Raw genomic sequence first — 25,450 nt, 5'->3', positions numbered from 1 at the left:
TCAAATGAGCTAGAGAAGGAAATGGCAAGCCATTCCAGCATCTTTGCCAAGAAAACCCCAGATGGGGTCTTGAAGATTCAGACACGACTGAAACAGCTCTACAACAGCAGTCCCATTAAGAGCATTTATTTGTTTAGCAGCGAGTCAGTAAACATTTTAACAAGGGCCTGCTATGTAGTGCTAAGCACCAAGGATACAAAGAAAGGCTCCCTGCTCTGGAGGAGCTCACTGTCCAACAGAGTACTGGATCTGCAGTCAGGCCCTAGGCATGAATCAGGGCCCAACTGCTTGCTACTTGTGTGACCATGGAAAACCCATTTTATGTCTCTGAGCCTCAGTTTCCTTAGTGGTAATACGTCTTGGATTAGATTATCTCTACTATATCTTCTAGCCCTAATTCTTATAATCTGTTTTAGACTTTCTTATTTATACATCTTGCAGATAATATTTTGAATAAACAAAAGAAAAGACAATATATCTGAATTTTAAAGATACATAGTACCATTTTTTGGTTTTTGTTTTTAATTTTAGCGTGCTCCTGAAATTGGGGATAGAGCCATCTGTCTCATACTACCAGGTGAGTTTCTTACTTCTAAGATTCATAGTTAACTAACCTATCAGCTAAGAGGATCAGCAGCCCTGAAAGCCATCTCAGCCTTAACCAAGCAACAACTGTGTTTTCTGAGCTGTTCCACTCCAACCATCCTTCGTCTCCTCTTTTGTTTACATGAAAATTTTCATTTTTAGTGTTTCTTTTCCAGTAGATGCTGAATACAAAATCAAGACTGTTTAAATGATTCAGTGATTTCAAACATTTAACTCCTAAAGTTTCACTGGAAAGTGAAATGGAAAGACACTGACAGTTATTTAGCTTTGTGAAATGAGTCAGCTCTTTTGGCTTTCTTTCTGGTGATTGCCTTCCAATTTATAACTACATTCCACTCCAATACAATCCAGTAAGTAATTAGCAAGTGCCTTCCATGTGCAAGACATCATGCTAGGTGCTGGGGATGCAAAATGGAAAACAGTACTTCTTATTTGCTGCTGGAGGGATTCCAGTTGACATTTTCAGTGCCAGTGAAAAACAGAAGTGCAGTTGTCCTTTAAATAATTCTATCTGCATATTGCTGATTGCGGTCCTTACAAGGCTTCCCTTTATGATCTGTACTTGTGTCCAGAGCCATCATCATCGTCATTGTAGCTAACATTTATATAAGGCTTATTGTGTGCTAAGCATTTTAGAATTATAATCTCATTTGGTCTTCACAACAATCCTGGGAGGTGGGTGCTATTCGTATCCCCATTTTACAGATGAGGAAACCAAGGCAAGCAGAGTTTAATAAATTTTGAAAGAGTTAATACCAATTAGTTAATTGATAAGCATTTTTTAAATGCCTCTTTACCAGGCACTGAGAAAAATGATGGGGACAGAAAGATAAAAATGAAAGTTCATTCCATCAATAAATAAATAAAATGTGTGTAAAATAAGTACAAGGCATTTTTGAGGGAGACACTAAGAGCTAGGGGTGGGAAAGAAGAAAACCAGGAAAGGCCTGCTAGAGGAAGTAGTGTTTGAGCTGAGCTTTGATGATAACTTCATTCCAAGAGGCAGAAGGAAGAAAGGAGTACGTTCCAAGGAAGGAGAGTACTCTGTGCAAGAAAATCAGAGGCAAGCGATCAAATGTGGGGTGAGTGGGGGGGGGGGGTGGAGTATGTGGGGCGTGGGTGTGGAACAGCCAGAAGGCCATTTTAGCTGATTGGACAAGTGTATAAAGGGGAAATGATATCTAATAAGGGTGGAAAAGTTGGATAGAGCCAAGTGGTGAAGTACTTTAAAGTCCAGAAAGAGGAGTTTGTACTAGATCCTATAGGTAATAGGCAGCCAGGAGAACTTCCTGGGCAAGGTAGGGATATGGTCAGGTAATGATGCCATTGGTAGATAGGTGGAAGATCAGTTAGAAAGAAGTAATACTTCAGGTAGGGAATCCAATTAGGAAGCTATTACAGGAGTCCAGGAGAGAGGTGAGGTGTGCCTGACCTAGCATGGGGGTTGGGGGTGGATACAGAATTGAGAAGACTTGATGATTGATTGGCTATGTGTAGTGAGGGCTCATAGGACCATAGTTGCAGAGTTAGAAAAGGAACTCAGAAGTCATTTAGTCCAACCTTCTTATGTTATAGATAAGGAAGCTGGTCCAGGAATTTGAAGTGATTTGATCAAGGTGATAGAGGGATTGAGGAGCAAGGCCAGGATTTGAAGATCTAAGAGGGGGTGGTGTGTGTGTGTGACAGCAGACTGAAAGCTCAGCACAGGTTAACAGTTAAACAAATGTGATTTTATGCTGCATTAAGAGAAAGGCATGGTATCCAGAATGAGGGAAGTAATGGTGCTGTTTTACTCTGCTCTGCTCAGGACACATTTAGAGTACTACATTAAGATTAGAGCACCTGAATTTAGGATTAGTTGTAAGAACTGGGGTGTTTAGCCAGGAGAAGATTTGATAGATAACTTCAAATATTCGAAAACCTTATCATGCTGAAAAGGGATTAGATTTATTCTGCTTAGCTCTTGAGGGCAAAACTAGAAGCCAAATCTGCTGATAGGTTGATTGTGGCTTGATATGAGGATGGCCTCCCTAGTGCAGTAGCATCTCATTCACTTTGAGTTGTACAACAGAGGCTGACTAAGCACTTATTGGTTGTTATTGTGGTGATAATGTTTCCAAGGGGTTGTGTGTTCATGTGCATACTAGACTAGCTAGTCTGTAAAGTCCTTTCCACCTTTGAGATTCTGTAACTGGAGTGAGAGGGTTAGGATCCTAGAAAGATGGGAAGAAGGGAAGAGAGCTTGTAGGAATGAGAGGGGCTTCCTGTTTGTAGGGAGAGGGAAAAAAGAGGCAGTGAAAGCAGAATTAGTAACAGCTTGTGGCAAAGCAGCAAGATAGGCTTGAGGAAAGAATGGAGAAATTCAATTTGTGAGACCTCTGTGAAGATAAGTCCCTAATAAATCGATCCTTGGGACAGTGATGGTTGAGGATGTAAATACTTTTGCTTCTAGAATCCCTTTAATTTCTTTGCCTTCCTCTTTCCTCATCCTAACCAGGCAGTTTGGTGGCACAGTGGATAGGGTACTTGATCTCTGGAAGACCTGAGGTCAGATTTAGCCGAAGACACTTAATAACGTGTGACCCTGGTTTGCCCCAGTTTCATCATCTGTAAAATAGGTGTAATAACAGTACCTACCTCCCAGAGTTGTGAGAATCAATTGAAATATTTGAATAGTGTTTCACACAGTGCCTGGCACATAGTGGGCACTATATTAATTCTAGTTATTACTGTCATTAGAAGTTAGAATCAAGTATAATTGTTCTCTCTCCTTGGCCAGTTATCATCCTCCTCCATGCTTTGTCTGGCATACACTACTTCCCTTCCTTCAAGGGTCAGCTAAAGTACCACCCACTCCATGAAAGTTTCCCTAATACTCCTCACTAAGTGTCTTTTCTATCCTTGTTTTTCATAGCATGCAAGATCTCTCCTTTACCTCACATTCTGCATCATATTATTATACTTGTAACAAAGGTTTGAGGTTGACCACATTCACACGAATGTGTCTTTCTCTTTACTTGCTATTAGAGCATTTTCCTTATTCACTCTCATTATGCCAGATTCTAAGGAAGAAAGGAATAGGTTCTGAATATTTCCACATTAATTGCTAAAATGACAAGATCTCACATTAATCAGTCAAGTAACCAAGTCATTCAGCCTCAGTTTATTAAATCCTCTTAAAGATACAGTAACAGCATTTACACTGTGAGTGTTGAAGCTGGGATTTGTCTGTGTGGTTCTTTGATCAAAGAAATTGTGGTTTATTTTCCCCTTTGTAATCTAAGCACCAAGCACAGCTCTATGCACATGGTAGACACTTTAATAAACAGTAATTGATTGGAGGTGAAGGTCTGTTGGTAGTATAGCCATCTATCCTGCCATTAATAATTGTATGTGTATCTCATAGAGATACGGTTCATGCTACAGTATAATGAGGAATTTTGGAGTCAGATGGGTCTGAATCCAAAGAATGTAAATTCTTGCATTAACTCTAATGATTTAATTTCAGCTTGAAGACATTAAGAATGCCCTTACAAGCATGTATGGAGTAATACCAAAAATTCAGTGCCTTCCACCAGAACAGGTAGAACATTTTGGTTTTTAACTCTTTTTTCATCTCTGCAATGGAAAACCATGTTGACTCTTTCATTGAACTTGATAATGTTCCTTCAGAGACTAAAGAATATTAAGTCATATTTTCTTTAGCTTAGTGATTTCTGTACAATTCTCAGGAACAGAAGAGTGGGAGTGGGGTGGGGTGTGTATTTTCAATACGTAATTTCTCTTCCCTTGCCATGCTGGTGAAAAGTTCCCTTAGTTTCTTCTCCTCCTTAGAAGGATATAGAACTCTTTAAAGAAGGGTTGGAATGGGAGAACCATTAACCAGTACTGCTCAGGGATCAAGCCCAGTCATTGGAAGGTAGCTGGAGTCTTTAAGCTGCGTAACTTTTAACCTTCAATTCTTAAAGTAGAGGTTTGAACGTAACAATTGGTAAGTGGCACCACACTTCCCATAGCGGTGTGGCTTTCAGTTTTGTTTTGTCTATGAGATGAATGTGAATGTGCCCTCTCCTCTGGGGTCATAAGTTTTGGTTTCTCACAGGAGCTGAACTAAGATAAGCTGTTATGTATAATAGCACACTAAACCATAATAAATTAGTTTTTAAATGTTTTAAAAACTGATTTTATTGCTGTCTTTTGGCTTCATATTGCCTTAATTTTCCACCGTATCTCTCTCCTTTAAATATCCAGTAGATTGTTTCTGTTCCATTTCAGCCTAAGTTCCTAAAGTTTTAAATTGCAAAAATGCTTTACCAAAACCTCCTACATTCTGTATTAATATGATAAACAATGACCTGAGGAAACAAGGTTCTCCTTTTTAATGGAAATAATTGCTTAAAACACATGGAGCAACAGTTGCTGTGCAGTTCTGTAGTTTTATACTTTGAAAGTAATTTTATGTAGGTTATTACTTTTTAGCTTTCTAGAAGGAAGAGCAAATGTAATTGCTCTGATTTTATTGATGAAGAAACAGAATTGCAGAAAGGTCTCACTGCTAAGTCAGTGAAAATAGAATTAGAATCTTTACCAATTTCTGGCCTAGTATTACTTTTCCCCTCTCCATTTCTCTCCGTATGTGTGTGTCTGTGCGTGTGTGTAATTTCACAGTGTATAAATAAACTGTGTGTATGTACTATGTATAGATATGCTAATACACATACATGCATTGAGATATTTGTAATACTTATACATATAGCTATATACTGATATATATATATATTTGTATATACCGATAGATATACTATATAGTATATAGAGCTACAACTGGGTCGTCAATACTTTGGGACATGAACCACAAACTGCCTGAGGCGAGTGTGCCCAGAAAGGCTTCCTTAATTGATGAGTCTGAACAGAGGAAGATTCCAGCACATCAGCACAGAGTATAAAAAGGGGAAGGACAGGGTAGAGGAGAAAACCCACTCCCTCCCAACTCCCTGGAGGGAGCTGACAATTTTGTCTTTCTCCTCCCACAACTAGTCATTTAGTTCTGTTGTTTCTCCTTCCAAGGACATTCTGTAAATTTCACAGAAATTAAGTCCATGGTCCAAGGTCTCACTGACAAGTCAAAGTGAAAGCAGAATTCGAATCTTTGAGGTTCCCCTTCCTAGGTATGATTCTGCACATTTCCTTTTTTAGAGGCTAAGATGACTTTGCTTCTTAGACAAAGGCCTTTAGTAGAACAAAAGAAGAATCCTCATAAGTCAAGAACACCAATTATGATCAAAGCAAGAGAAGTTCCTTAGTGGGTACGATTTGCTAAGCATCTCCTTCTAATGTGTGAAGTAAGTCAAATAACAAGTGCTCTTGCATTTGATTTTTAAAAGCTTTTATTTTAGAAGGGAGTGGTTTGGTGGTGGATTTAATACCTTTTCCTCCCCATAATTATTTTATGACATCAAACTGGAATCCTGATTTTCCAAGTAGTTTGAGTAGTAGATATTTCATGAAGGGCTTATTTGACCAGATGGCACATGTGGTGAGTGTGTATGTATGTGTGTGTGTGCCTAGCTGAATGTATATGTGTATACAAATTTTACTTTTTTGTGATAAGATTTTAATGAACCAGAAAAATAAATTCTTCTCTGTACAATTCAAAATATGGCTTTCATGCTTTAAATTTAGTATTTATCCAATTATGATACAGAAAGCAACATCTGCACTCCAACCTCATTCCCAAATCATTGACTGGTGGCCAGCCTTGTGGTGGTGAGCCTGGCTGTACTCACCCAGGGTAGTCCTTGAAGGGCAGGCATTTTAGAGGGATGTTCTTCCAGCTTGATTTAGGTCCTGCCCAGATTCTTTGCAGGTATAACTTTAGAGGTATCATGATGAGGTTTTAATGGATGATCTCTACACATTTTACAATCAAGTAGAATTAGTAAAAAAAAGAAGATTTGTCATTAGTGAGATGTAGGTTCTCCTTCTGGTTCTGCCACCAAGTAACTGAATAATTTGGAGGTGTCAGTCAACATTTACTGTGTTTACTATGTGCCAGATCCTGTGTTAAGCACTGGAGAGACAAGGAGAGTCAGAGGACAGACAGCTCCTGTCCTCAAGGTATCCACAAACTAATGAGAGAGACTGCAAGCAAATAAATATGTACAAATTATATATAGGATAAATAGGAAATAATTAAAAGAGGGAAGGCACTGGAAATCATAGGGGTTGGGGAAGACTTCCTGTAGAAGATGGGATTTTATTTAGAAGGTAGCTAGGGGTAGACAGGGATAAGAAGAGAGAGAGAATTCCAGGCATGAGTACAGTTAATAGAAAAGGCCCAGAGATGAAGAGATAGAATGTCTTATTCTTGGAACTGTGAGGAGGTCACTGAATCAAAGAAAGGAAAGTATAAAAAGATTAGAAAGATGGGGGAGGGGCATCTAGATTATGAAGGGCATTAAATACCAAACAAAGAGTTTTGTATTTGATCCTGGAGGTGATAGGGAACCACTGGAGTTTACTGAGTAGAGAGATGACCTGAGCTTTAGGAAGATCAATTTGATGGCTGAATGGAGAATGATTGGACTGGGGAGAGAGACTTGAGCCAGCAGGCTATTGCAGTAATCCAAACTTGAGGTGAGGAAGGTCTGCACTGGAGATGTTGCAAAGAGTAGATAAACAAGCTTTGGCAGCATATTGGATATGGGAGGATTAGAGGCTGACTCCTGGATTGTGAGCCTGAGGGACTGGGAGAATGATGTTGCCCTCTACTGTAACTGGGAATGTAGGACAGAGGGAAGGTGTAGGGGGAAAAATAACAAGTCCTGCTTTGGACATGTTGAGTTTACAAGATGTCTGCGGGACATCCAGTTTGAGGATGTCAGAGACGCAGTTGGGGATGAGAGAGTAGTGATCAGCAAAATTTGAAGCAGGACCAGTAGATTTGAGGATCATGAGCCTACAGATAGTCGTTAAATTCATGGGAGCTGATGAGATCACCAAGTGAAGTTGTATAGAGGGAGGAGAAAAGAGGGCCCAGGGCCTAATGCTCTAACCTCTGGATGAGTATCCAGCAAAGGAGACTGAGAAGAAGCAATCATATAGGAGAACCAGGGGAGAGTGGTGTCCCAAAAACCTAGAGAGAAGAGGATGTCAAAGAGAGGATGGTCATTAACAGTATATATCAGGCTGCAGAGATATCATGAAGAATGAGGATTGAGAAAAGGCCACTGGATTTGGTAATGAAGAGGTCATCAGTAACTGGAAATCTCTTAACCACTTGGCTTCTATTTTCTTACCATGAAAATCAAGTAATTGAACTATATAATCTTCAAGGTCTCTTTCAGTTCTAGCATTCATGAGATCATAGGTTTAGAAGTGGAAGGGATGTTTGTTAAACAATCATTAAGGATCATATAGCTATTAAGTGTTAAAATCAGATCTTTCTGATTCCAAGTCCAGTGACCTCTCCACTATACTATACTGCTTCTTGTGATTCCATATGATTTTGTGGGAAAAACAAAAACTAGGATATGTTTTCTGGGGGAAAAAAGTTTTCTTTTTTTAATTTCTAGGAAGAAGATGTACAAGCGCTTGGTCAAATTGAATTCTGTTTCACCAAAGACCTACATTTGAGAAATTGTACTGAGCCAGAGGTATACTCTCCCTTCCTGCAAGATGCTTTGTTGACTGATGAGGCTTCCATGAGTCATGGGCTCTCTGTCTGTGAAGATGGCCCAGTTTTCTATCCTCCTTCAGAAAAGATGTACCATTGATATTTGGATGATTGGAAATATATCATGTCAGATGGGAAGCAAGAAAGTTTCACAAAACAGTTCAACCAAATACATGTTTACTTTTTAAAATTTAATTTTAGTAGAGATTCCCAATGTTTTACAAAGGAAGTAGAGAAGAGAGGGTACATCAATAATCCGAAAAGCTAGGGTTTTGTTTTTGTTTTTAAATAAAGTGCACAAAGTTTGTGGGGTTTTTTCTAAACAAGAATGGTTAAAGAAAGGAAAAAAGGTTTATATAAGTCTTAGTAAATTGTTCTAACTCTTGTTATAGGATAACTTGTACAAGTCATAGGGAATATGTACTTCTTCCATTGTGGATGGTGCCTTTGGATGTCTATAGTCCCTTCCAGCCTGTGCATGATAGAAGGGCCACAATGTGGTACCCAGGCTGGTTTCTCAGATAGGAGGTTGGGTTACCAAGCTATTCTCCCATTGTTCTACATGACTAAGGAATAAATACTGAAGAGTCTTGTTTACTTTACCTATTTTTCTTGTCATAACAACCTGTGTAACACCTACCATATTCTCACCAGTTCTCCTTGCTGGAGAAGAGAATACTGAGGTAGCAGGTATTTCTTCTTTCTATCTCCACTCAGGAATAATATAGATGCCAAAAACCAAACAAACAAGCCTTTTTTTGCCAGAAGAAAATAAAATTCTTTATGTTATTTTGGTTTGTGATTTTTTTTTTAAGGTTGTGTTGCTGGAAAATTCATTTTGGTCATTAATTAAGATGCCATTTTCCCTCTCTGAAGGTAATTAGAAGGACTTGGGCACATTGACAAGTAGGGTAAAATAATGTGACAAAAATATAGTTCCAAAATGTGGTGCTTCTATTATTTTAGATCCTGGATCCAGCAGAAATTGTTACACATCATCTTTATTTGGTTTCACAATAACAAAGTGTTCTTGTTAATGATCCCAAACACTCCAGGCTACAAATAGATAGCTGCAGTGTGAGAACCTATACCCACTCTGGGCTGATTTCATTTTTTTTAAATGGGGATTTCTAATGAGCTGTGAAATCAGCTGCTTTTCCATGCTTTATTAAAACAATCTTTTTACACTGGTGCGTCCTTTGTCATTTCTCTACCCTTATTAAATCTCTTATATTTAGAGAGGTTTTGTGATAGGAACCACCTATTTGAACTAATCATGCAAAGGACTAAATTAGATTACTGCTTTATATTTTTTCAAGCTTATTAAGTTTCAGGATTCTGAAGGGGGTAATCTTGGGTTCTGTTTTTCAGCGTTTTGTTTACGTTGCCTGTGAATTGGTAGGTATTATTGATTCTACAGCCTTTAAAATTTAGCAGTCTGTACTTCATCAGACTGTATCTTATTTGTACTTGTTTTCCCATGGAATGGATCACAATCAATTCAAGTTTAAGCTTTGTCCTGGCTCATTTTAACAAGCACGTGTCAAAGAGCAGGCGATATAAAGTCAAAAGTGAAAGGAAGAAGGTTCCCTACCTTTAAGAAGGGCTTCCTTCTGTTGGTTGGAGGTCTAGACTGTCTGGTATTACATTGTTTATGGTTTTTGTTCATCTTTGAATAGATGTGATTTGATGAAGCTCATCCTTTTTTCTATTTCTTATATCTGTATTGAGAGTCACCTAGCTTGGTTATCTCTAACTTGAGAATACTTGCAAATTCCCAGTATCCTTCCAAGAAGTCTCAGTCAAAGGGATGCTGAAGAAGACAGAATCTTCTTTTTGAACATAGTTTAATTCTGGAGCAGGGGAATCTTTGTACTTTATTAAATGATAGAAAAGAGAGCCTTTCTGAGTGTAAGCTTTCTCTGTAACTGTGTCACACTCATTTTCAAGTAAGGGAGGGATCATTGTTTGTAATTAGTGCCATTTTGGCAGTTTTTGAAAACAGGCTTAAGGATGATAACACATGTCTTTTATCTACAGTAAAGGATCACCAACTTGTTTGTTGGATGATCATTGAGAATTATAACAGACCTTTCTTAGAGGTCATCTAGGCCAACTCATTTATCAACTAAGGAAAGTGAGGCTCAGAAAATTAAATGACTTACCCAGGGTCACATAGATAGTAGCCAAGCTAGGATTTGAACCCTGGATTCTAAAATCCCAATAAAATGCTTTTTGCCCAGCCTTATGGTATACTTAGTAGGTGGATGAAGGAAAGCCCTTCTATTATTCCACATCTTCAGAATTTCCCTTTGCAGTGGCATATAGCAAAATGACCACCAGCTTAACTATCAGTATTCTAAATTTTAACCCTCCCTGGGCCTTAGTTTTCTGATCTGTAAAATGGAGAGGTTGAGCTGAATTATAGGATCATATATTTAGAGGTGGAAAGGACCTTAGAGATTAAGTCTGGCCTTTTCATTTTGTATACTTGAGGAAAACAAAGACCCACAATATAGTAAGGAGAGCTAGAATTTAAACCCAGGCTCTCTGAGTCCAAATCTAATGTATTTTCCCTGATAGAATTTCCTGATTTTGACATTTTATGCTACTACCTTTGTGACTCTGGGTAAGTCACTTAACCCCTGTTTGCCTCAGTTTCCTTGTCTGCAGTGTGGAGATAATACTAGTACTGAGGACCAATGAGATAATTGTAAAGCACTTAGAACAGTGCCTGCTACATAGTACGTGTGTTAGCAAATACTGTTATTAGAGCAGTTTTTCAAGGATACTTAAAGCTGTTGCCCAGTAAATAGTGACTTCTGCATTCAGGCTCTCTGAGTTTACCATGTCCATTTCATTAGCCATACACGTCTTTAGAGATTTGTTGATTGATCTTCTAAATAGTATCTCCCCTTTATACAGTGCTTTAAGGTTTCTAGAGTGTTTTATATGCATAATCTTGTTTTATTTCTATAACCTTAGGAAGTATAATTATCCCCATTTTACAGATGAGAAAGCTGAGAGAAATGTAGAGCCTGCCCAGGGTCACACACCTAATATTTGAACTTGGGTCTTCCTGACTCCAAAATCTATCCATTATACCTCTTAGCTATCTCATGTAAAAGTGGAGAGGGAATTAGATATAGTTCACTAACTAAAACGTTCGTAGAGCCTTAGCTCCAGGTTCCAGGTGATGAATCTCATTCCCAACATCTTCATTGTTTATTAACCTTACTTACGTTAGCTTCTCCCTCCTTTCCATCCTTTCTTCTTTCCTCAGCTGTTACCCTCCATGTTTGTTTCACAGTATTCTCCCATTGTCTGCCAACTCAATGTATTGGTTCACAGATGATTTATATTTTTCTTTTGGGGAAGGTCGAAAACCCAGTTCATTTTTATTTTTCAAGAGGCTGGCTTTATGGATCTCTCTAATTGTTTTTACAGAGCTGTAGGTGGAATTCTGTGTCCCCTGAGAAGAACCTTTCTCAGTAACAGACTGATAGTTCCTGAAGCTATTTAAAAGTGGAGATGATTATCATTTCATTCTAATTGTTTTGCAAATAAACAATGCCCTAGATTAGAATCTTATCTCCATCTTAGGAAGAGTCAGTAGTAGTTTAGAGAAACTAGATTCCCACTTATCCTATAAGATACCTGGGTAGTTAAGGAAAACATTAGAATCTGGTCTGGCATCTTTGTGTAAACCCTAGTGGTCTAACTAAGGATAAATAATTAGAATAACCTTGCTTATATAATCTTTAAAAAGACGTCAGCTGGTGCCTATGTTTTGACCCAACAATACCATTACTAGGTCTGTACGTATGAAAAAAGGGAAAAAAACCCATTTATACAAACATAGCAGCTCTTTATATGCTGGCTAGGAATTAGAAATTGAAGGGATACCCATCCATTGGAGAATGGCTAAACAAACTGTGACATATGATTGTAACGGAATATTATTGTGCTATGAGAAATGACAAGCAGGATTATTTCAGAAAAAATTGGGAAGACATGAACTGATGCATAGTGAGGTAATCAGAAACAGGAGAACATCGTAAGCAGTAATACCAATATTGTTAGATGAAGAACCATGAAAGACTTAGCTATTCTCAGCAATGCAATGATCCAAGACCATCCCAAAGGCCTAATGATGAAGCATACTTCTGTCTCCAGAGAAAGAACTGATATTGACTGACTCTAGACTGAAGCATGCTATTTTTCACTTGATCTTTTTCCTTTTGAGTCTTCTTGTACAAAATAACTAATATGGAAATACTTTGCTTAATTGCACATGTATGATCTATATCTGATTGCTTACCATCTGGGGGTAGAGGAAGGATAGAATTTGGAGCTCAAAACTTTAAGTAAAAATGTTTGGTTTTTTGTTTTGCTTTTTAAAGCACCAGATGCTCATAGAACTCTCACTAGGTGCAAAGCACCATCTTGAGCTTCTTGGAAGAAATGTTTTAAAAGTATAGGACATGACTTCTACTCTCAGTGAGTAAAAAACCTAATTCAGAAGATTAATCAATTTAATTCAACAAGCATTTATTAAACGTTTGCTGCACTCCAGGCAGAGCCATATGCAACAGGTAGTGTTGCATGCATAGTGTATAGAAGAGTTCCATGTTACAAAATCTTGCCTCAAATACGTATTGATTGTATGACCCTGGGCAAGTCACTTAGCTTTTCCGTGTCCCATGGAAGTCTTAGCCTAAGACTGCTAATTCCAGAGCAGGATCCAGTCAGCATTGCTAGAGGGAGTTTTGTCATCAGCAATTTTCTAAAGAAACGAAATCACAAATTCACTTAAAGGAAGTTTAAAAAGTTCCAGGCACAGTGTTGAATTATGGGTACTATAAAGACAAAAATGAAAGTTTCTATCCTTAAAAAACTTATGTTTTTCTGAGGGAAATCAATTTGGATGCAGGGAAATAAGTGCAAAATATGTCCAATATAAATACAAAATTATGGGGTGGGGGAGAAGATTCATAATTGTGGAGGAGCAGGACAGACCTTTTTTTTAGAGGTGATACTTGGATTGAGTCTTGCAAAAAAGCTGGAGATTTCTTTTTCTTTAAAATTTAATATTTTTTCCAATTACATGTAAAGATAATTTTCAACATTCATATTTTGGAAAAGTCTTTGAGTTCCATTTTTTTTCTCTCTTTTCTCTTCCCTTCCTCATGATAGCAAATAATCTGAAATAGGTCAATACATGTGTAGTCACGTAAGACATATTTCCACATTAGTCATGTTGTTAAAGATGAAACAGAACAAAAAAGGAAAAAAACCCTGGGAGAAAAACAAAAAAAGTGAAGTTTGCTTTGATCTGCATTCCATTAGTTCTTTCTCTGGATCTGGATAGCATTTTCTATCACGAGTCTTTCATAATTATCTTGAATCGTTGTATTGATGAGAAGAGCTAAGTCAACGGACATAGTTGATCACACAATGATACTGTCCAGTGTTCTTCGGGTTCTCTTCACTTCACTCTTCATCAATTCATGTAAATCTTTCCAAGGTTTTCTGAAATCCACCTGCTCATCATTTTTTATAGCACAATAGTATTCCATTATATTCATATACCAAACTTGTTCAGCCATTCCCTCATTGGGCATGCCTTCAATTTCCAATTCTTCACCACCATGAAAAAGAGAAAAGTTGGAGATTTCTAAGTGGTGAAGTGACCAGGAAGAGCATCCCAACCTTGGAGTGCAAAGGAAGGAAGGTAAGAGCCAAAATACTAAGTGAATCACTTTGACTAGAGTGTAGAGTGCTGCATGTGTGTTGTGGAGGTAGAGATTCCAAGACTTGGCAACTGATGGGGATGGACAGGAGGGAATTAGGGAGTGATAAGAATTGAGAATAACTCCAAGATGTAAAGCTAGGGTAAGTGGAAGGATTATGAATACAGGAAGAGGAATGAGTTGGGGGGTGGTTCTTAACCTTTTTGGTCATAGTCATGGACCCCTTTGGCAGTCTATAGAAACCTATGGACCTCCACTCAAAATAATACTTTTAAATTCATTCAGTAAAATACATAAGGTTACAAAAGAAACCAATTATATTGACATATGATTATTTACTACACCCATCTCTATTTGTATATCTCTATCTACATATGTATGTCTATTATCTATCCACCAAGTTCACAGACCCTAGTTTAAGGACTCCTGGAATAGGAAGAAGATGAGTACTGATAAAAATATAATAGTTAATGCATAATCCAGGCCAAAAATATTAATGATCATTTAAAGGGAACACATGATTAATAACCAAATAGTTTAAGAAAAGCAAAAACTATTCATCTCTAGGAGTTCAGAGAACTTCATTTTGCCCAAAATTTTTTTAGTGGCTAATGGCCAGTCTTCTAAATTTACATGGCCATTATACAGTAGAACATGGGTTGAAAACCCATACTGTTTACTACCCCCAAAGTGTTCCCTATTAAAATATCCTCTCCATCTCCTCTTACTATAATTATAGAGGTGGAATTTTAGTCAGTTACTGTAAAATGGGTAGGGCTGTAATAAGGGGAAATATTCCAGAGGATCTGGATTCATAGGTTCTGCCATTTATTATATGTGTAACCTTGAGCAAATCACTTAACCTATTTGCAGCACAGATTATTCATCTGCTTAAAAAAGAAGTGTTTGGACTGGTTGACCTCTAAGGTCTCTTCTAGTTCTAAATCTGTGATTCTGTAATTAAAGAGAACAGATATTGGAAAATGGAAATCTAAGCCTATAAACCAATTTGTCTAGAACAGAGAAGGCTCTTGGGAATAAGTAATTTTTGCATTTTGCATTTTTGTTTGATGTGTTGTCATGGCCAAAAAAACATCATTACTAAGTCAAGCGTCCAAGCTTTTGATGATTTACCTCTAAATACTTAGCTAAGTTGATACTTGGGAAAGTGACTTGGTCTGTTCCCAGGGCCATACTACATATTCTGGTAAAAACTAGAAAGCAATTCTTCATCTGTTCCACCTACACTGTTTCATTAAGCAAAGGAAGTAATAAGCATTATTAGTTGTTCCACTGCCTAATGTGGATTATCAAAGAACAATGTGGTTGAGACTGCTAATCCGCCGTGTTGAGTGTAATGCCACAGAAAAGTTTCCATTTTGTGAAATGGTAGCTTAGTTGCGAAATGGATTTAATCCAGGGTCCCATGAGTATTTGAGCATTGCCTTGTAAATAAATGCTTGATATTCAATTAGAATAGTTTTATTCCTCACTGAAGCATGATGAAAAACACTAACATGAAAGCAATGAAGCCCCTTTCTTCATGAGTAAGTACCAGCTCATAAATTGAAATTAGTAAAATATTATCCCAGTCAGTGCTTCAAAAGAACTGTAATTCCCTTCTGTGCCTTAATAGATAGTCTGCATGAGCTGATGTGGTCAAAAAATCACAACTTCATGGACAACCTTATAGGGATGGACTTCTCAAAAGCTGACGAGACTGGTCCTCATTTGGTAGATGTCTCTGGAACTAAAGTGGAAGATTTTCCAACTAGTTGGAACCTCTCAGATCTTATGATCCTCAAATCAAACTTTCTAGCACCTCGGGTCACCATAAGTGACATAATGAGGTATCAGAATAGAGTTTCACTTATACTCAGGTGGTAATAGAATAAATTACTTGGCAACGCCAGTGAATAAACTACATTTTGAGAATGTATCTAGTATTTTTTTTAATATAAGCAAATTATTTGACTAGCAATGATAAATACTGTAACTTCATGTAATTTTTGACAGTCATTTTTTTTCTGAGTGACTGTAATGAGTCTCCCATTTATCTTATAGACAGTAAAAATTACTATATCATGTTCAAAAGATATTAGGTTATTAGCATGTTAAGATGTATGAAGGAAAGAGCTATTAAATGCCTTATTGACTTTAAGGGGAAATGTCTAATACTTCAGATTTGTGAAGTATTACTAATACTCTGACACCTTTTGTTCAAGAATCATGTTTCACAGCATAACTTTTGTCCATTTATCCTCAGATGCAGAAAGAGGAAAAAGTAGAAGGCCTCTTTTTGTCCACAAATTTAAGAAAGACATTCAGGGATGGTCCAGTTACTCTAGCTAAATGCCATTTGTCAAGCAAGTCAGTGTCTAACTGATACCAAGTATCTACATAACAAATTGGAAAATTCAATCAACCACACTGCTATTTCTAAGTATCCAGAAGCTTGGCATCATGTAAACTAATTGCCTAGGATATCTGACTTTTTTAGTTTTCATCTGGATTTTTTAGCATCACATAGGTACAGACAGACAAAGAGTCTCTTGTCTGACATGTCAGTAAGCTACCCACCAGGCAGGTCCTAATGGGAATTCATAGACAAAAGTTACATTATCTTTTTAATGTTGGTGACTAGGTGGAACCACCATTCCTGGAACTGCTATATATTATTGGTGTCTTGGAGGTAGCACAGTAGGAGAATTCGTTGTTTGCCTGTCTTCAAAGATAAGCTTAGTGGCATGGTAGAGAGCACTCAAAGCCTGGATTCAGGAAGACCAGAGTTGGAATCCAGCCTCAGACTGTGTGACTCTGGGCAAGTCACTTAACCTCTGTGTGTCTCAGTTGCCTCAACTGTAAAATGGGGTTGGTAATAGCACCCAACCCTTATAGTTGTTGTAAAGATCAAATAAGATATTTGTAAAGTTTCTGGCACACAGTTGATGCTTAGTAAATGCTCGTTTCCTTTCTTCCTTCAATATATGCCTACTTTCATTCTCATGTAAAAAGAGTGGATACAAATGTATGGGTATGTGTATCCAAACCTGTGATTTCATTAGTATAGAGAATTCTGGGTGAGCAACATTTTCTACCAATGGAGATAAACAGTTGTTCTGCAATTTATAGTCAATTAAAGTTTTCTGGGGCAGCTAGATGGCACAGCGGATGGACTCAGAGAAACTTATCTTCCTGAGTTAAAATCTGGCCTCAGATACTAGTTGTGTGACCCTGGGCAAGTCACTTAATCCCATTTGCCTTAGTTTCTTCATCTGTAAAATAAGCTGGAGAAGAAGATGGCAAGCCACTCTAGTATCTTTGCCAAGGAAACCCCAAATATGGTCATGAAGTCAGATGGGATGTGACTAAAATGAGTAGACAACAACCAAAAAGTTATCTGGGCATTAAGCGTGTAAGTGATTTGTCCAGGATCATGCCACTAATAAGTCAGGAACATGATTCAAACTCAGAACTTCCCTTCTCTGAGGTCAGGTTGCTATGCTCTCCTGCCTCTCCACCCATGACTTGTTACCACAGTAGTGAGTACTCTCCAGCCTCACTCTCTCTGAGAAAGGCTGGCTAATCTCTCTCTCAGGGGAGAACTGCTGAAGGGTTGGGGGAGTTTCTATGTAATGCTGTCATCTCAAGTCCTCATTCTGGGTCTGTTTCCCTCTGCCCCACACACAGACAGATATTTCATCCTCCAGTGACTAGCATCCCAGGTCCATGTAACATCCGTTAGCTTTTGTAAAGTGATACTTTGAAGTTAAAGCAGGATCAGATATAAATATCTCATTTCCCCTCACCCTCAAACACTTCACCGTACGATCTTAGTTTCTAGGGAGAATGGACTCAGAATTAACATAATTTCTCCATAGCATCGGTCCCATAAAGCTCATATCCAAAGTTGGCATCACTGTTGGGTGAGTCCTCTTCTCTGTGTTGGCCTCAGTCCTGAGGGTTGCCCCTTGCTCTGTGGGACATTGATATCGGACAGCCTGCAAAACCTAGCACCTACTCAACTCTCAGATTACTACACCTTGAGTGTTTTCATGTCCTGACCTTTGGAAACTCACAAGATCATAATCTCTAGATTAATCTCCTTTATTTAAAATGAAGAGCAAATGATGAAGTAAAAACCTGATGGACATTTTCACAAGTCACATGTCTGTCTCAGAAGGAGAGGTCCCAGTACCTCTAAGGATCCTGAGAACATTATTCTCTCTCCATGATGTCATCCAGGAGAAAGCCACAAGAAGACAAGAGGTCAGACCAAGAGAAGAAGTCAACATTCTGCTCAGACAGTGTATTTTGAACACACACCCAGCCAAAGGGGCTCCTCCTGGTTAGGAGACAGAAACCAGTTACAGAATGTCCACCCAGTCTTCAAGCTGTAAACTCATGCCTCCTTGGCAAGGCCATATCTTTTTTGTGTCTCCTATATTTTGATATAGGATCTTGTGGAATCTTAAAAGGTAGCTGGCATCTTCCTCTCTTTCTGGGCATCTTAGAGTGGGCCATTGAGAGACTGGCTGAGAGGGAAAGAGTGGCCAACGGAGAGAAACCACTAGAACTAAAGAGCCTGTTGGGCTGCTCTCAGTGGAGGTAAATTACAAAATACCTAATAAGCAATCTTACTACAAAGCCGAATGCTAGTTTCCTAATTATAATCATTCTATGATAATTTACAGCTTAGCATGCCCTTTCCTTGTGTGTGAGTATAACTTCCATACTTGAGTTTTGCTTGTACTCTAGGTAGCCCTTTTATTTTTCCCTCCTACTCCCTGCTGGAAAGGACCCCTTAGACTAAAGCCAAAAATAAAACTGTTCCTCAGGAATCAGAGATATGGTTGGAATTGAAAAACAGGGAGCCTGGTTCCCCTAGTGAGGAGATAGGCAACCCCAGAGAAGCTCTGAAGGCAGGCAAAGGACAGTATTGGTTGATGAAGATCACCAGAATCCTTAACCTTCTTGAAAGTTCAGCTCATGTCTCTTCCTACAGGAAACTTATCTTGATTTGCTTAATTTAGTGCCTCTGCCAAAAAAAAAATCTTTGTATAGCATACTCATTGTTTCTCATAATAGAACATAAGCTCTTTGAAGGGCAGAGATATAACCGTTGGACCTATAACAGTATGTGGCACATGATAGGTCCTTTAAAAATTCTTGCGTGATAAATGAATGAGCCTGTTTCTTTATCTGTAAAATGATTATCGTAATATGTATATTACCTCACAAGGTTGTTATAAGTAGAGTACTTTGTAAACCTAGAAGTATTATGTAATTGCAAGATATTAAAATGCTTTGCACTTTAGGTTTCAGGTCTTTCAGGAGCTGTGAGCAAAATACTTTGTAAACCTTAAAAGTATTATGTAAATGTAGGCCATTATTACTAAACTGGTTCATGGAAGATGTAAAGTGAAGAGCGAAATGTAATAGACGAAGAATGAAATGTGTTTAGTGAGAAAGATGTTTTGCAGTCTAAAAGGTTCTTCCTTGATGTTAATTGATCATATCCCATATTCCAGTTAAGGGAGGCTAGGTAGTTAAGTGGCAAGGATATCTTGTGATGGCACAAATTTAAGAAAAGCATTGCAAAGGTTTGCGTGCCTGGTTCAAGGAGAGATGGATGGAGAAAGACCGAGACACAGAGGTACACACTGGTGCAGTGACACTCAGATGGGCTTCCCTCTTCTTTCTGTAAAATCCAAACTGCCTCTAGGCTCTTTAGCATCACTGAATATTTTCTAAATATCTCTAATGTGCTAGCTAGTAAAGGCTGCATTTTCACTGGGTTCCATTCTCCTCTTTCCTTTGCTTCTATAGACTAGCAGCTCTGTTTGCCTTTTTCCTGTAATTTCTTGAAGCTGTGATAACACTTGTTAAAAATACTTCATTTTCCCCACATACCCTGCTTTTCATGCTTTACTGGTGCAAGGGGGAGCAGAGCATTTTCATTAACTGTGTCTGCTTTTCACAGGAGGGAAAAATGTCCTCTCGCAGCCTCGGTGTTGCAGATCTCTGCGGGAAGCTGGAGATTCAGCTGAGCAGAGCAGGGAGCAAGTCACACAGATGAAAGGGAGCAAAATTTGTTTCTAGGGAAAGATGAGTGAAGAATGGTGTTCTCTTTTGAAGGGCCAGGCTTAAAAAGTACCCTTGGGTCACTAGGCCAAAAACAAAACAAATTAGTTACATTAGCGTTTATAAAGTATTTGGAGGATGGAGAGAGGCCCATAAATATCTGTGCATATTCCTGACCTAAATGAAATTTTTTGCAAACAATATTATGAAGAACCCAGTTCTGCTTTGACATGTTTTAGCTGCTATTTTAGAAGGACTTGTCGCCAGTTCCTCTTTTCCTTGGGTCCCCAGCCAACATGTTCAAAATAAAGAGATCCTATCTAAGTCTCTACAAATGTGAGTTAAAAGCTTATATATAAGCAGTCAAGCTACCAATATGTTTGTCTAGGGGACTAGTGAGGAAACAGGATAGAAGGATAGACTGGCGCCACATTGTTGAGGATCTTAAGAGATTTGGATTTGGGAATCACTGAAGAGCCACTAAGTGCCTTTGAGCACAGGAGTGACATGAAAGCAAAGTTTTAGAAAAATTAAGCTAGTGGCATTGTGCAGGATGCATGGGAAAAGGGAGAAACTGGAAGCTGGATCACCATTTATTTATGAATGTATTATAATAATTTAGGTTTGAGATAATAGGAGTCTCAACTAGAGTAGTAACACAGGAACAGGGACTGATGTGAGACCTTATCTGTGTATCAGTCAGTAAACATTTATTAACCTGCTAATTTGTTCCAGGTATTGTGCTAAGTGCTGAGGATACAAATAGAAATAAAAGCAAAGATAGTCCCTCTCCCAAGGAGCTTTCAATACAATGCAAAAAGGAAGCTGAAAAGGGGGTGGGGAAGGAAGAAGGTACCTGCTCTGGAGCATAATGGAGAGTTCCAAAGAAGTCCAAAAGAAAGTGGAGCTGGTGGGAAATGTGGAGAAAAATTGTGTTAAGCCCACTTCTAAAACAGAGACCATGGAGCCCATGGCCCTGCCCTCCAGTCAGAGGGTCTAATCTGAGGGAAAGAGGGTACTGAGGAGATGTGAGTACCAGACAGATCAATCTAGCAAAACAATGAGATTTCCCAATGATGCATTTCCTGGGGCAGAAAAGAATGATGGAGAGGACCAAATAAGCCCAAAGGAAGTAGTTAGTGGGAAATATGAAGGACAAATTGAGAGGACTTTGACTGAATACAGAAGGAGTCTGGGTAACTGATGATACCTTTAATATATTTTTTCTTAACCTTGTGTGTCTGTGTGTGTGTATGTGTGTGTGTGTGTGTGTGTGTGTGTGTGTGTGATAGACCCCTTTTGCCAGCTGAAGAAGCTGTGAAATGTATAAAACACGTAGGATGACAAAAGGATGCTAAAGATTAGTGAAAATAAACATACAATTTTTTTTCCACCCAAGTTCATAGAGCCCTTGAAATCTATCCATGGAGCTGTTGGGGATGGACTGTGATCCCCAGGTTTTAAATTTTTTTCAATGAATAAAAATCTATTTTTTTCTGTATTGTATCTCTCCTCTCCCCTACTGAGAAAGAAAAATAAAACCCTGTAATAAATGTTTACTCCAAAGAAAATATTTTTCCTTATGAGTTATGTTAAAAAAAATCTGTCTCCATCTGTATCCTGGGTCCATCACTTCTCTGCCAGGATGGATGTAGCATGTTTCATCACGAGACCTCTGGAATCATGAACTGAAGTCAAGAACCCCTGCCATAATAGAAAAATGAGGAAGAAGATTTGGAATGAAGTTAAAGAGGAGAAATTTGGATTTCTAATTGTTGCATAAGGTCATATCTAGCTCACAATGTCCCCTACCCAGTTGGATATGCAGAGCTAAAGTCCAAGAGAAAGAGAGGTCAGAGTATTAAGTTTTCCCAAACAGATTTTTTGTTTGTTTGTTTTTTGGCTATAAATCTTAAAAGAATAAAATAAAATCTTAGAGAAGAAAAAATATGAAGTTACTATGGCTTTATGCTTCCCTAGTATGAGATTGAGTTTCTTTCTGTACAGAATCTGAAATGCTGTTATTATTTCCAACAGGCATTTAAGATTTTTTCAGGGGACACCGAGAGAGCCCAGTCCCCATAACAACAGTGCTACACACACACTGGTCTGTAGCCAGCCTACTTGTCCTCCACTTGGTATCACATATTACATTTAACTTTCATTTCTTTCCTTCTGGGAGAAAGCCAAAGCAACCAACAAACAAAACATCTCTCCCTCTACCTGCTTTCTGTCTCTCCTTCAGCCCCTGGCCAAAGGGAAAATCTACTCTTTATCTGTTGCTAGCAGAGTATATGAGTTTTAGAAGGAACTTCCTTGTGTTTATATAAAAACCCTGAAAATTCCTTAAGAACATACCCTCTGGCTTCTCTCTGACACTGCACTATGCCTCCCCACCCCTGGATTTTATCCTGAGTGTTATGCACAGGAGGATGCCAAGTAGTGGTGAGTGTGTGTGTGTGTGTGTGTGTGTGTGTGTGTGTGTGTGTGTGTGTGTGTGTGTGTGGTAATGATGATGATGATGATGAGGGTGATGATTCTATACTTGCCCCTTTACCTTTCTTCTCAATCCCTCTATAAAAACGCAGCCCAGCTGCAAGGCCAAGGCACAATTTCCCTACCTGCCCCATCCTCCCCCCTCACTTCAGGAGAGAATAGAGTGACAAATAACATCAAAGTGGAGTTTAATATTATTTCTCTTTGCTTATGAAAGGACTTACTTAGGGGATCCGAAAACATGTGCTCTAGTATTGATTGACCCCCTTAATGGCTGCGTTACCTTCAGCCACTCACAACCTCTTTGACCCTGTTTTCTTATTTATAAAACAGGTATGATCATGCTGACCTCACAGTGTTTGTAGTGAGAATCAAAGGTGACAGTGTTTGTGAAAGGATTTTGAAAATTATAAAGGATTATACAAAAGTAAGACATTTTAATTATGACCATCTTGGTCACTAGATGCCTGGGAATCAGAAGTTAATCAATCATGGCAGAAGATTTTAATAAATCTAGACCTATGATTTCATAAATGTAGGGGACTCTGAATTTGGAAACTCTACAGTGGAGACTGATATATCTTCAATAACTTAAAACAGGAGTTCTTTTTTTAAAAAATTATTTATTTTTAGTTTTCAACATTCAGTGTCATAAGATTTTGAGTTTTAAATTTTCTTTCCTTCCTTCTCCTCCCCCTTCCCCAAGATGGCATGCAATCTGATATAGGCTCTGCACATGCAGTCAAATTAAACATATTTTCACATTAGTCATGATACAAGGAACTAGAACCAATGGGAGGAACCACAAGAAAGAATAAACAAAACAACAACAAAAAAGAGCAAATAGTATACTTCCTTTTACATTAAAGCTCCAAAGTTCTTTCTCTGGATGTGGAGAGCATTTTTCATCATTAGTCTTTTGGAGTTGTCTTAGATCCTTGCCTTGCTGAGAAAAGCTAAGTCTATCAAAGTTAGTCATTGTACAGTGTTACTGTTACTCTGTATAATGTTCTTCTGGTTCTGTTCATTTCACTCAGCATCAGTTCATACAAGTCTTTCTAGGTTTTTCTGAAGTCTGCCTGCTCATCATTTCTTATAACATAACAGTTTACCATTTATTAGTAAATAAATTCATATACCACAACTTGTTCAGTCATTTCCCAGCTGATGGGCATCCCCTCAATTTCCATTTCTTGGCCACCACAAAAAGAGCTGCTATATATGTTTTTGTACATTTATACATTTTTGTACATTTGTACATTTATACATATTCCCATTTTTGTGAACTCTTTGGGATACAGACCTAGTAGTGGCATTGCTGGGTCAAAGGGTATGCATAGTTTTATAATCCCTTGGGAACAGTTCCAAATTGTTCTCCAGAAAAAACAGTTGGAGCAGTTTACAACTTTACCAACAATGCATTAATGTTCCAGTTTTCCCACATCTCCAACATTTATCATTTTCCTTTTTTTGTCATATTAGCCAGTCTGATAGGTGTGATGTAGTACCTAAGAGTTGGTATGATTTGCATTTCTTTAGTCAATAGTGATTTAGAGCATTTTTTTATATGACTACAGATAACTTTAATTTCTTCATCTGAAAACTGCCTAGAACAGTTCTTAACCTAAGAGCCACAAATTTTTTTTGAAGAAATAACTGATTAGTTGTTGTCCTTTGTTCTTAAAGAGGACCAAAATGACAACACTATGCTAGAGTCACATCACAGTATGTCCAACTGTGACTGATTAGACCAATATGAGCTCAGAATGCTGTGCCACAAGTCAGGCACAAATAATCCGTGTGAACATTTGGGGTAGCTTCTTTAAATTTGCACATCTCATGTTTCTTTTGAGCTACTTCAATTCTGCTTTGCTCATAGAACACAGCACCTTCCCTGATGAGGGCACACCATGCTGGGCAGTCCTGTACCAGTGTCTCCCATGTTACACAATTCCAAAGTTTTTAAGAGAGACCTTAAGAGTATACTTGCATTGCTTCTTCTGACCACCATGTGAACTCTTGCCCTATGTGAGTTCTCCATAAAATAGATTTTTAGGCAATGTTTTGCATTCGAACAAAATGGCCAGCCCATTCCAAGTTGCGCTCTCTACAGTGTGTTCGTCCTTCCTTGCCGAAGAAGACCATGCCATCAGCGAAATGATGATATGACTTGCACCTGACTTTGTTTTGAATGAGGGAAGGCTGTGCAGGTCACCAGCCTCACTTCTCCTCCAGAGTCATCTGAATCCAGTGACCAGAAATTCATTAGGATGACTGGAGATGATCCAGGATGAGGCAATTGGGGTTGTGACTTGCCAGAGGTCACACAGCTAGTGAGTGTCAAATGTCTGAGGTGAGATTTGAACTCAGGTCCTCTTGACTCCTGCACTGGTGCTCTATCCACTGTACTACCTAGATGCTCTCTAAAGTAGAGTTTGAATGATTGGCAATTTAGTTTGAGAAAGGACCTCAGTATCTGGTATCTTATCCTGCCAGGTGATCTTCAGAATCTTCCTATGACAATTCAAATGGAAGTGTTTCAATTTCCTGACATGGTGCTGGCATACATATGTCCAGGTTTCACAGGTATACAACAAGAATAATTGTGTATATATATATATATATATATATATACACATATATATATATATATATACATATATATATATGTATATATATATATATACACATACACACACACACACACACACACACACACACATATATCTGTTTCTAATGGTAGCCGTCTCTAGTTTGGGGTAGGGAAGGAAAAGGGAAAAAAATTTGCATGCAAACTTTATTATATTTTTTAAAGGAATAGCAAGTTGTACATAAT

At 38.3% G+C, this 25,450-nt stretch overlaps 1 protein-coding gene across 3 annotated transcripts in view; it reads left to right on the top strand.

Annotated features, from left to right (window-relative positions):
- Positions 1 to 9,070, top strand: part of RNASET2 (ribonuclease T2) — a 45,759-nt gene extending 36,689 nt beyond the window's left edge. For all 3 annotated transcript variants that reach the window (XM_072643862.1, XM_072643861.1, XM_072643863.1), the window contains 3 exons: positions 532 to 577; positions 4,115 to 4,189; positions 8,181 to 9,070. In XM_072643862.1, coding sequence (XP_072499963.1) covers positions 532 to 577; positions 4,115 to 4,189; positions 8,181 to 8,381 — 322 coding nt within the window. In that variant the 3' untranslated portion in view covers positions 8,382 to 9,070. The remainder of the gene's footprint in view (positions 1 to 531; positions 578 to 4,114; positions 4,190 to 8,180) is intronic.
- Positions 9,071 to 25,450: the final 16,380 nt, after the last annotated feature.

The sequence above is a fragment of the Notamacropus eugenii genome, chromosome 2, assembly GCF_028372415.1.
Source record: "Notamacropus eugenii isolate mMacEug1 chromosome 2, mMacEug1.pri_v2, whole genome shotgun sequence".
NCBI lineage: Eukaryota > Metazoa > Chordata > Mammalia > Diprotodontia > Macropodidae > Notamacropus > Notamacropus eugenii.
The sequence above is the reverse complement of the archived record's forward strand: the minus strand, read 5'-3'. Positions and strand labels throughout refer to the sequence as shown.